At 42.4% G+C, this 12,510-nt stretch overlaps 1 protein-coding gene across 1 annotated transcript; it reads left to right on the top strand.

Annotated features, from left to right (window-relative positions):
• Positions 1-1,832: 1,832 nt before the first annotated feature.
• Positions 1,833-4,709, top strand: LOC125314539 (the record flags this gene model as incomplete). The annotated part of the gene is made up of 1 exon (XM_048276995.1): positions 1,833-4,709. A coding segment is annotated over one exon (2,877 nt), but the record flags the coding sequence as incomplete, so codon positions are not given.
• Between the last annotated feature and the right edge of the window lie 7,801 nt (positions 4,710-12,510).

Below are 12,510 nucleotides of genomic sequence, written 5' to 3'. Positions count from 1 at the left end.
GGTTCCTCACGTCCCGATCGATAACGGTTCTGCTTTCAACCTATGTCCTCTGAGCACCCCGAGAAGCTTAGGGATCAATGAAGATTTCGTGAAGACATCCAAGGCCACCATCCGGTCATTTGATGGAGTCTCTAAAAATGTTGTAGGAGAGATTGAGCTGGACATTGACATTGGACCAAGAACTTTCTCTATACCGTTCCAAGTACTGGACATTCCTAGCGCCTTCACCTTGCTCCCGGGAAGACCATGGATTCACGTGTCCGGAGCAGTACCTTCTTCCCCGCATCAAAAGTTAAAATTCGTGGTCAACGGCCAACCGATCACCGTCCATGGCGAGACGGGACATCGAGCCGCTTTAAAAGGGATGGTTCCATACGTCGAGCCTTCAAAGGAGGAGGAGCTGAGTTATCATACCTTCGACATTGTATCTGTCATGCATGTATCGCCGGATGCAAAAATAGCTGCACCGTAGCTTTCAAAACCTGCGGCTATGGCGGGGAGAGTGCTACTCTCGAATGGATTTATTCCAGGTGCCGGATTAGGGAAGTACGGTCGGGGAATCCTAAACCCTTTGAATTTGAGCTCTAATGACCACAAGGTTGGTGCCGGTTATAATGGAATAGTGAAGAATAACACAAGTCGAGGTCGAGGTCGAAACAAGTGTTATGGAGACCGCGGACGCCATGGACACCAAGGTGGCCGTTTTATAGGCACCGACACATGGAAAGCTAGAGGAAAAATTTTCCTAAACCCCTTATTCGAGGTATTCTCTAAAGGAGGCAAATGGCTGGAAGATGAGGACATCTCCGAGGATGCAGAGCCGGACTTATTCAACCCGTTCCTGGATAATCGGGTGAACGTAATAATTGAGTGGCTGGACGATGATTTCCCCACCCCCGAGTAAAAGGCCCTTTCTGAACTTTATCTTTTAATGCATTTTGATTACTGCATTTGTTTTGAAGCTTTTCGCTTTTTTTTAGCTCCCTTTGGGTCGCATGCTCCGATCCAAGAAGTGCAAGATTGTATTACTCTTAGTTGCATTTATTAATGAAAATCATCACAAATTTGATTACAGACATGTGGAGCAACGGATTGGTCCGATGATGAGAATTGATTCTACTATGAGACTTGAGGCCCGATCCGCCATATGATCTTGGGTTTTAAATATCTTTTGAGAACCAGGATGTCCGGAAGATCGTGGACTAGTTCTCCTTTCTTTGTCTAAAAAATTGGAATTTGAAAAATGTTTTCATGATAAAAATCATGCATCCTTCAATTTTATCATCTTTGAATACTAATCTTTCATGGTGCATTTCGGGCATGTCATCCCACCCATACATAACAGGTTAATATGTGACTCGGATCAGCTCAATGATTATGCATGCGAAGTTGATATAGACGAGATTGATGTGAGCGATATCAAGAAAGAGTGGGATTGTTTTGAAGAATCTGAACCCCCTATCTCCGAAGAACCTATCACTATTAATTTGGGAGATTCTGATTGCGTCAAGGAAGTGAAAATAGGAGGACACCTGTCGGCAGCAGATGTTTTAAGAATGACAGCATTGCTCAAAGAATATCAAGATATCTTCGCCTGGTCATATGCTGACATGCCGGGTCTAGATCGTGAAATTGTGGAGCATGTTTTGCCCACAAATCCTTCTTGCACACCAGTAAATCAATCGCCTAGAAGAATGAATCCCGAATCGGCGGATAAGATCAAGGAAGAGGTGATGAAGCTCCTTAAGGTTGGATTTATCGAGGCTGTCCCATATGCTGATTGGGTCACCAACATCGTACCGATTAAGAAAAAGGATAGGAGAATTAGAATATGCGTGGATTATCGGGACTTGAACAAAGCTAGTCCCAAGGATGATTTTCCTCTACCGCACATTGATGTGCTCGTCGACGATCTTGCGGGCTTTGAATTATTCTCCTTTATGGATGGATTCTCGGGATATAATCAGATCATGTTGAAGGAAGAAGATAAGATCAAAACCTCATTCACTACACAATGGGGAACTTTCTGTTACAAGGTAATGCCCTTTGGATTGAAAAATGCGGGGGCAACATATCAGAGGGCTATGGTGACCCTTTTTCATGATATGATACATAAGGAGATTGAGGTCTATGTGGACGATATGATTGCCAAGTCCAAGCCTGGAGAAGGCCATGTTAAAGTGTTGAAGAAGTTATTTGATCGATTGAGAAAATACAAGCTCAAGTTGAATCCTGCGAAATGCGTATTTGGCGCAAGATCCGGAAAGCTGCTAGGGTTTGTGGTGAGCAATCGTGGTATTGAAATTGACCCTTCCAAGATTAAAGCCATATGGGAAATAGGGACTCCCGCCACTGTCAAAGAAGTAAGGGGCCTACTTGGAAGATTGAATTATATATCCAGATTCATATCCCAACCGTCAGAAACGGCGAAACCCTTCTTCAAGCTGTTAAAGAAAGGCGCAAAAGTGAAGTGGGATTCAGAATGCCAACAAGCGTTTGAAAAGATCAAGGAATATTTGGTACAACCTCGAGTGTTGGTACCTCCTATCCCTAACGTTCCTTTAACTCTATATCCGACAGTTCATGATGAATCCTTGGGAGCTTTACTTGCCCAAACTAACCCCAAGGATCGTAAAGAGCGGGCCATATATTATTTGAGCAAAAAGTTCACAACATCCGAAGTCAAGTACCCAGCGGTGGAAAGGACTTGCGTAGCATTGGTCCGGGTCCTCCACAGATTGAGGCGATATACGCTGCACTATCATATAGAACTGGTCACCGAGAATGACCCTATCAAATACCTTTTGGAGAAACCAACATTGTTAGGAAAGATGGCTAAATGGCAAATACTGCTTTCGGAGTTCGATATCAAAACCTCTCCCCAAAAGTCTGTCAAGGGAAGAGCAATTGCTGATATGCTAGCCGAGAACCCTCCTAAGGACGTTCCCGAGCAAAACAAGGGAGGTCAAATCCTGAATATATCCGAAGACAAATGGACAATGTACTTTGACGGCGCAGTGAACCTCACTGGATCGAATCTTGGGGTAGTTCTGATATCCCATGAAGATCAACATTATCCAGTTTCAGCCAAATTGGTGTTTCCATGCACCAATAACATTTCCGAATATGAAGCCTGCATCTTGGGATTACAATTGGCCATATCATTAAAGGTGAAGAAGCTGCTGGTATATGGAGATTCCATGCTGATTATCTTACAAACCCAAGGGGAGTGGAAGACAAAAGATCCCAAGCTTATTCCCTATCATAAGTATCTTGAGGAGCTGATCCAACATTTTGAGGAGATCACTTTCGAGTATCTTCCAAGAACCCAGAATCATTTTGCTGATGCTCTGGCCACACTATCGGCCATGTTACAAGTGCAAAACGGCCTTGAGATAGAGCCGTTAAGGATTGACATCCTTGAGCAACCCGCGTATTGCATGGTCATTGAAGAAGAACCCGATGAAGAACCGTGGTATCATGACATCAAGAATTACCTACTGAAGGGTGAATTCCCGCAGGATAGTCAACCGGAAGATAAAAAGTACATAAGCAAGATGGCATCTAAATTTTTCCTCAGCGGACGGATCCTATACAAGAGGTCCTTTGACTCAGTCCTATTGAGGTGCGTGAATTCGAGAGAAGCAAATCTCATTATGAAAGAGATTCATGAAGGGGAATGCGGACCGCATATGAATGGCCACCTCCTCGCTAAGAAGATCATGATACTCAGATACTATTGGATGACTATCGAGTCGGATTGCAACCAGCATGTTAGATCCTGTCATCAATGTCGGGTATACGGCGACAAGATAAATGCGTCACCAATCGAACTACATCAAATGTCAGAACCCCGGCCATTCTGCATGTGGGGAATTGATATGATCGGCCCTATCAATCCAAAGGCCTCTAACGGACATCGTTTTATTCTGGTGGCTATTGATTATTTCACCAAATGGATTGAAGCTAACTCATATGCCAACGTCACTGCGAACAACGTAGCTAAATTCATCAAGAGGGATATCATCTCAAGATATGGGGTTCCAAGAGCCATCATTACGGACAACGGCTCTAATCCGAACAACAAGGTAGTCGATCAACTATTGGAACAATTTAAGGTACGACACCTTAATTCTTCACCTTACCGCCCACAAATGAATGGAGCCGTGGAAGCGGCAAACAAGAACATCAAGAAGATATTGGCCAAAACTGCTGAGAAATATCGAGACCGGCATGAGAGATTGCCATATGCTCTCATAGCTTATCGAACTTCAATACGTACTTCAACCGGAGCAACTCCCTATTCTTTGGTATACGGTATGGAAGCGGTCCCGCCAGTAGAGGTGGAAATCCTCTCTTTAAGGATCCTGTCTCAAGTTGAGCTCACGGAAGATGAGTGGAACCGGCAGAGACATGAACAATTAAATTTGATTGATGAAAAACGATTGAAGGCTATCTGCCATGGACAAAGTTATCGGAAGAAGGTGGCCAGAGCTTTTAACAAGAAGGTCAGGCCTAGAAATTTTGAGGCGGGGATGCTGATTGTGAAGAAAATACTCCCAAATGCCCAACACCCGGGAGGCAAATTTACGTCAAATTATGAAGGCCCCTACGTGATTCAGAAGGTCTTATCCGGGGGAGCTCTTATACTTGTAAACATGGATGGAGAAGAATTGGCGAATCCAAGAAATGCAGACGCCGTGAAGAGATATTACCCTTGAAATAAAATTGAGTTTCGGAGCGATTGATGAGCGGATCCGAGTCACATAGAATTTTGCATTCGCGTGACACTTGCATACATGCATCCGCATACATTTGTATTTTTGCAGGTGAACCGGGAATCATGAAGAACTTCGCAGAGTAACCGATCAAAACAGGGAAGTTATTTGTTATTGTGGATTACAAATTTTGAATATCTTTAATTGATTGTTTCCTTTTGTTTTTACAGGAAACGGGAGTCGACATCCGAAGGAGGTAGAAAGGAGTCGCTTCGGGATTTGAAAATTTTGAATATCTTTAACTGATTGTTTCCTTTTGTTTTTACAGGAAGCGGGAGTCAACATACAGAAGAGACAAGAGAAATCGCTTCGGAATTTAAAATTTTGAATATTTTGAACTGATTGATTCCTTTTGTTTTTACGGGAGATGGGAGTCAACATCCGAAGGAGATAAGAAGAAATCGCTTCGGAATTTAAAATTTTGAATATCTTGAGCTGATTGTTTCCTTTTGTTTTAACAGGAAACGGAAGTCAATATTTGAAGAAGACAGGTTTGAGGTTCTCCTCCTTTTCAAAGTATTTTCATACACCGTCGTGCTTGAAATTGAAAAACTTGGATTTATAGAGTCACAAGGCCCTTTCAAAGAGACATTCATTACAAGTTTTAGAAACATCTTTGGAATATATCTTTTGATGAGAACATTTTGCAAACGATGAATTTTGATGAAAACGCCTTGAGTTTCTATAAAAAGGGCATGTTTTGAAAGTTTTTCAAAAGAATGATCCTTCAGATGAAAAGAGGCAAACATTGTCCTTAAACACGTCCTTGATACACTTGAGAGATGAGTGAGAGTGATAGAGGGAAGGAGCTTAATTTTGGGACGTAGGGATCATTCGCGGTGATTACATGGATTGAAATGATGAAAGGCATTTCCACTTCAAAATTATCCATACACATTTATATCCCTTGACAACCAATCTGAGCCAAAAGGGAGAATTTTCTGAATATAACCCCGTCAAGAACCACCTCACACTGGGGCATATTTGGAGGTTCATCGGGTGATTCCTTGGAGAAAAGATCGGGTAAGACTTTATTGTGCTAACCTGCATCAATCTTTTTGTGATAGCTCCAGGTGATTTCTCGCAGAGACTTGGAACACCTCAAAGTGAAGAAAAGCATTTCATTTCTATATCCCCAAACACTTATCCTTTGAAGAGCCAATTTGAGCCATTTAATATTCATTTCTAAACCCTTGTTGGTGATCACCTCCCCACACTGGAGCAAACAAAGGAATTACCAGCAATAAGTCAACATGCATAATTTGGAAGAATTCTTGATGCTGGTCTCAAAAGAGCCGACCAATGCAAATAAATGATGAAGAATGAAAGGGCTAGAAAAAGCAAAGTGCCTGGTAAAAGCAAGGCCAAAGCCCATGAAAAGAACATCCCGAAAAAGGGAAAATCCTTAAGAAAGATCATCAAGATGAAAAGAGGAAAATCCTCAAAGTCAATTGAACAAAAATGATCATGAATCTACTGCAAAAGCAAATGAAGGCTGGAAAAATGTCAAGGTGATCACCAAAGTTCACCCCTCTTTTGAAAATCCGGCCATTCTTAAAGAGCCCACCTTAAGCCAAGATACAACCTGTCACCAAAACTTTTCTGATCTAAGAGGTGTTGCAGGTTGATGTAAGAAATCATACAGGAAGCTACCGCTTAAAGAGGTAAGTACAATCCTGTCTTATCATGTCTTCAGCATTCTTGACTTGTAGACCCGAAGAAGCTGTTTGAGATCAAAATTCATTTCTAAGCCTCAAAATGAATATCCTTTGATGAGCCTTTGACCTGGCCCGAATTACGGTCCATTTTAAAAATGCATTTTCTGATTAGTTAGATTGTATGCATCTCGAATGATCCCGAAACCTCAAGGTTAGGTTTCTTGTGAGCGGATTTGAATTTTAAGAAAAAGCCTTTCCAAAGTGGTGAGAAGCCCTCTTGGATGAAGGAAAACCCTTTTGAAAAACTTTTAAAATAACCTTTTTGTAGAACACTCGGGATGTGTCATTCGAAATTCATCCTCGGTGGAAATTTGAACTTGTGATTGGATACATTTCCTTCGCAAATACACTTTGAAAATTTGTCTAAGAATTCTTAAGTTTCTCCCCAGGACTTAGAATTGTCATTCTAATGATGTTTGATTGAACTTTCTGCAGGTTCCTTGGTGATCCCAAATCCTCGGAAAAGTTACATTTTAAAGATTTGATTAACTTGGATTTTCTCTGCGGGTCTTCCGGCATCCCCAGGTCCTCGGATCCGCATATTTGAAAATTTGAAATAGGGTTTGAGCTTCTGTAGGTACACTAGTCAACCTAGGTCCTCAGATGGCACCCTCTCGGACAGTGAGTAGCTTCCTAGATGAAAGCCGATCTGCATTTTAGAAAACTTGAAATAGGGTTTGAGCTTCCGTAGGTACACTAGTCAACCTAGGTCCTCAGATGACACCCTCTCGGACGGTGAGTAGCTTCCTAGATGAAAGCCGATCTGCTTTTTAGAAAATTTGAAATAGGGTTTGAGCTTCTGTAGGTACACTAGTCAACCTAGGTCCTCGGATGGCACCCTTTCGGACGGTGAGTAGCTTCCTAGATGAAAGCCAATCTGCATTTTAGAAAATTTGAAATAGGGTTTGAGCTTCTGTAGGTACACTAGTCAACCTAGGTCCTCAGATGGCACCCTCTCGGACGGTGAGTAACTTCATAGATGAAAGCCGATCTGCTTTTTAGAAAATTTGAAATAGGGCTTGAGCTTCTGTAGGTACACTAGTCAATCTAGGTCCTCAGATGGCACCCTTTCGGACGGTGAGTAGCTTCCTAGATGAAAGCCGATCTGCACTTTAGAAAATTTGAAATAGGGTTTGAGCTTCTGTAGGTACACTAGTCAACCTAGGTCCTCAGATGGCACCCTCTCGGACGGTGAGTAGCTTCCTAGATGAAAGCCGATCTGCTTTTTAGAAAATTTGAAATAGGGTTTGAGCTTACGTAGGTACACTAGTCAACCTAGGTCCTCAGATGGCACCCTCTCTGACGGTGAGTAGCTTCCTAGATGAAAGCCGATCTGCTTCTTAGATGGTGAGTCCCCGCATAGAGGATAGCCAATCTCTTTTAAAATAGGTGAAACCCCTTTGTTACAAGGGTGAACCTCCCTTCCAGACGGTGAGTAGCTTCCTAGATGAAAGCCGATCTGTGTTTTAGATGGTGAGTCCCTACATAGAGGATAGCCAATCTCTTTTAAAATAGGTGAAACCCCTTTGTTACAAGGGTGAACCTCCCTTCCAGATGGTGAGTAGCTTCCTAGATGAAAGCCGATCTGTGTTTCGGATGGTGAGTCCATGCATAGAGGATAGCCAATCTCTTTTAAAATAGGTGAAACCCCTTTGTTACAAGGGTGAACCTCCCTTCCAGACGGTGAGTAGCTTCCTAGATGAAAGCCGATCTGCCCCTTTTTAAATGATGAATCCTCGGTAGATAGTCAAACCATTTTGAATAGGTGAAACCCCTTTGTTACAAGGGTGAACCTCCCTTCTAAGTTTTCAAACCACCGCTCGACACCCGTAAGACACCGACCATTGCAAAATCGCGCTAAACCGTCCAAAGGTAATTCCGTACACCCAATTTCTCAACCTCGGATCAACAAATATTAGACTACGGACGGGTGAGCTACGGGTAAGTATCTCTCCCTCTTATCTCTCTTACACATGAAATGAGCATAAATTGGAAATAATTCCCCACGGAGTCAGAGCTTTAACGGGAAAGGTAAGGTAATTGGATGTTAAGACTAGTTTTCTTTAAGATTTTTCCCCAGCAGAGTCGATTAAGGATCCAGGTGTCACCTTGTCTTTGAAATCAACCTCTAACCGAGATTACTTTCAAAGAGGGGCAAATGTTGACACCTAATTTTTAATCAATTTTCCTTTAGTTTTATTTTCCAAAAATTCTCAAAAATTCACAAAAATCAAAAAATTAAAAAATCAACATTGGAAGCCTTGGCCAAGCATAAGGAACCAATTTGGAACCAAAAAATAATTTTTCATATTTTTCACATTTTTTAATATTTTCGAAAAATAGGAAAATACTTCAAAATTCATAAAAAATACTTTTCGAGGTCACAAAAATACAAAAAAAATGTTCAATATTTTTCTTTTAATTCCCTTTTCATATTGACCTCAAGAAAAATTGAAAATTGAGTTCAATTTTAGGTGTTTCTTCATAACGCCTAGAGTTGAATTTGCATAAAAAATACAAATTGAGTCTTTTTATTTGCAATTTTTGCACATTTAAAGTCTAGACATTCAATTGCAGTCCTTTTGAACTTCAATTTGATCAATTGCACCCTCAATTGCACGAATTGTACTAATTAGACAAGAATCCCCAAATTATTTGCAATTTAGTCCCTCAATTGGCCAATTTTTGAAATTACTTTTAATTGAGGGACTATCATGTTAAAATTGGACTGTACCCCTATGTTTTCATCCATTTCAAGTCGATTGGCATGGGTCTCATAGTCCAATTTAATCAAATTGACACTCAATTGAACTTTTCCCCCAAATTGGCAATATTGAAAAATTTGGGGTTTTTGTGCAAATTGACAAAAATTTTGGGCAAAAACACATTTCTAGATAGAATTCAAGCCCCTAAGTCCAATTTTGAGGTTTAATTGCAAAAATTCCCAGTAAATTTTGATTAATTTTGAAAATTGCGCAAAATTCACATGCCGAACCGGTTCGGACCGGTCTAATCGCCCGTCGGACCGGTCGAACCGGTCCCGAACAGTACTTCATCTTCAACCTCTTACCCGCGCGATTTGCAGTTTTGAACGACGAGTTTCATTGATCAAATTGAAGGGCAATTCGACCATAATTGATCTAATTAACATGGGGGTTTTGTTTTGCGGGGTGAGGAGCGTTGATGGTCACCGGCGGCACGGCCAATGGCCGCCGGAGACGATCGGAATCGCCGGTCAAAGGCTCCCGGCGTCCGAAAGTCAACACTCTCAAAATAGTGTCAAATTCGCGCTCGTTTGCCGGCGATTTAAGACTTAACGGATTGTGACAGAATCACAACCGATTCCGTCACCGTCCGGCGAGCCATTTGACGTGCGATTGGCACGTGAGAGCTTCGGCCAACTCGAGCTCCCGTGCGCGCTCAAATTTGAAACCGGGTATAAAAGGCCAAGAAGATTCCGGAGGCAAGGAGGGGGTTCATTCGCTCGCACAAGCAACGGAATAGAGAGAGAAAGAGAGAGATTAAGAGAGAGAGGCTCTTGCGAGCGCTGCGGCCACTTCACCGGAGCTCCGACTGTGAGCCACCCGTCCGACCATCTCGGGCGATCTCGAGCTTCGAAACCAAGTCCGGAAGCTCGCATTCACTCCAAGGAAGCGATCGCGCCGCCTGAATCAACCCGCAACGCCCTAAAACGGTAAGTTGAATTTCAAACCTTGCTTCTGTGCATCAATGGCATCATGATGTTACGAGTGCGATCTTTGAAATTGATGTGTGCATTTTTGTTACGGAGCATTGCTGATCATGTATGTACCTTGTTTTGGCTCTGATTTTGCACGAATACCTTCAATCGAGTCCATCAACTCTAACCTCCATGGCCGAGCACTGTCGAAGCTTGCCTAGACGATTCTAGGCCAAACCAGGTCGATCCGACCTGCGGGTAAGTGTTCCTAACTTGATTCTAATGTGTTTGAAGCTTGAATCGCACCGAAATGCTCAATATCGCTTGATTGAAGTTACGGGCGTCGTGATTGTGCGTGATCCGATTCTCGCGATTCCGTGGATGTAATGGCTTGATTTTTGGATATGTTAGTCTAGAGGTTCGGGCGAGTCGAACGCCGTAGGTTTCATGTCATTTCGGCGAGATCTCACCGTTAGATCTCACCGGAGAAATGTCGGTCGTCCGTTGGTTGTCGTTGCAACGGAGACGATGGAGTTGACGTGGCATAGTCAACAGGTCAAAGTCCTACGTGTCGAGTCCCCATTGATCCACCTTGGATCCGAGTCGGCTCGGCTGTTGGCGCGAGCGCCCTGACTCGGACGCGATCCGACGGCTAGGATAATTCGCCTAGTTTGATTTGTGGCCGTCGGATCTGCAATTTTTGTATTTTAGGAAATTAGATATATTAGACAAAAATAGAGTATTCCGAAAACGGTGTCGTTTAGCTCGGGGATATGCGACGTCATTCTTGGTCGTAGAAGGAATGGACGGTCCGGATCCGGTCCGGGTTAGATCATGACCGTCCGTGCGTTTAACAAACACGGCGTCGTTTAAGGAGTATAGTCCAAAACGTTGTCGTTTAAGCTTGAATAGGGACGAACAGCTCAGATCTAAGCTAGGGTTAATCATAGCCGTTCAACGTACTAAATGAAGCGTCGTCGTTTTGCTTTAAGAGAGAGGCGACGGCCTAGATTGAGTCCTAGATTGCATCGTGGCCGTCCATTTGATTTAAAGTGATACGGCGCCGTCTAGGGTTAGGGAAGAATACGTCGTCGTTTCTCTTAGGCGTGGATCGACGGCTGAGATTGATCCAAGAATTGATTTCAGCCGTCCATCATTTTTGTATATATTTGGATATTAGGATTTAATATTGGAAAATACAAAAATAAATAGGATAAATACGTATACGATACCGTATAGGGTTGGAGTGTATCTGCGAGCAGTCGGACCGGGTTGACCCAGCCGTTGACCGGTTGACTCGGTCCGGTTTAATAAAAAAAAATAAATAAATAAAATAAAAAGAAATTTCCAAAAAATCCAAAAAATTGCAAAAATACCTAGAAAATTCATAAAAATTCCCAGATTTTCACAAAAAAATTTCTAAAAATTCTTAGATCGATTCGGGACTCATAAAGTCTGGATCGAAAATTTTGAGACTTCGAGGGTCGATCGGCGTCGATCCGGAAAATTTCCAACATTTTTTAGAAAATAAATAAAAAATTCAAAAAAATTAGAAAAATTAGAAAAATTCCATAAAATCACAAAAAATGGGAAATGGCCACATTCAACTGGCCCGATCCCGATTTTGTGATTTTCGGGTCCCGAACCCTAAAAAATGACCATTCTACCCTTCCGGGCCTTCCGCCCCAAAATTTTACCGAACCACCCCGAAACCCAAATTCGATATTTTTGTGAATCGATAGAATCCTCTTAGGCTCGTTTGCTTGATTTGTTTGATTGATTTGACATTGATTGTTTTGAATGCGCATTTTAATTTTTGATTTTGATTGTTAGAAATAGAAAATTCCCATCTGCATGTATACCTAGAACCGTTAGAACCTACCTCACCCGATATCGCATCTGCATGAACTCGTAGGTTAGAAAATCACTCAACATTGGTAACCGAAAGGGCGTCGATTAAAATTTCGGCGTAACCAAGTCCCCGGACCCAATAATCTCTGATTTTCGCGGAACCGAACGGTTTCTCCCGACCGCTCGGTAAGGTTTTCCGATCGTACCTTCTAATAAATCGATTGGTGGCGACTCCAAATTGCATGTACACCTCGCACATGCCACCGACCACATAAGGTCAATTTCGATATTTTATAAATTTTACCCGACATCGCGATTCGAGTAATGGGTCTTGGGAGAGACCCGCGATCCCCTAAAAAATAAGCCGCCGACAACCGGGGTCTCATATAATAAAAATTTTTGTGAAGAGGGATCGGCTCGTTAACCTTCGCTCGTTGATAATTTCCGGGAGGAGGGTCGCGACAAGGCATGAGCGATTAAATCT

Source organism: Rhodamnia argentea, chromosome 4 (assembly GCF_020921035.1).
Source record: "Rhodamnia argentea isolate NSW1041297 chromosome 4, ASM2092103v1, whole genome shotgun sequence".
NCBI classification, from domain to species: Eukaryota; Viridiplantae; Streptophyta; class Magnoliopsida; order Myrtales; family Myrtaceae; genus Rhodamnia; species Rhodamnia argentea.
The sequence above is the reverse complement of the archived record's forward strand: the minus strand, read 5'-3'. Positions and strand labels throughout refer to the sequence as shown.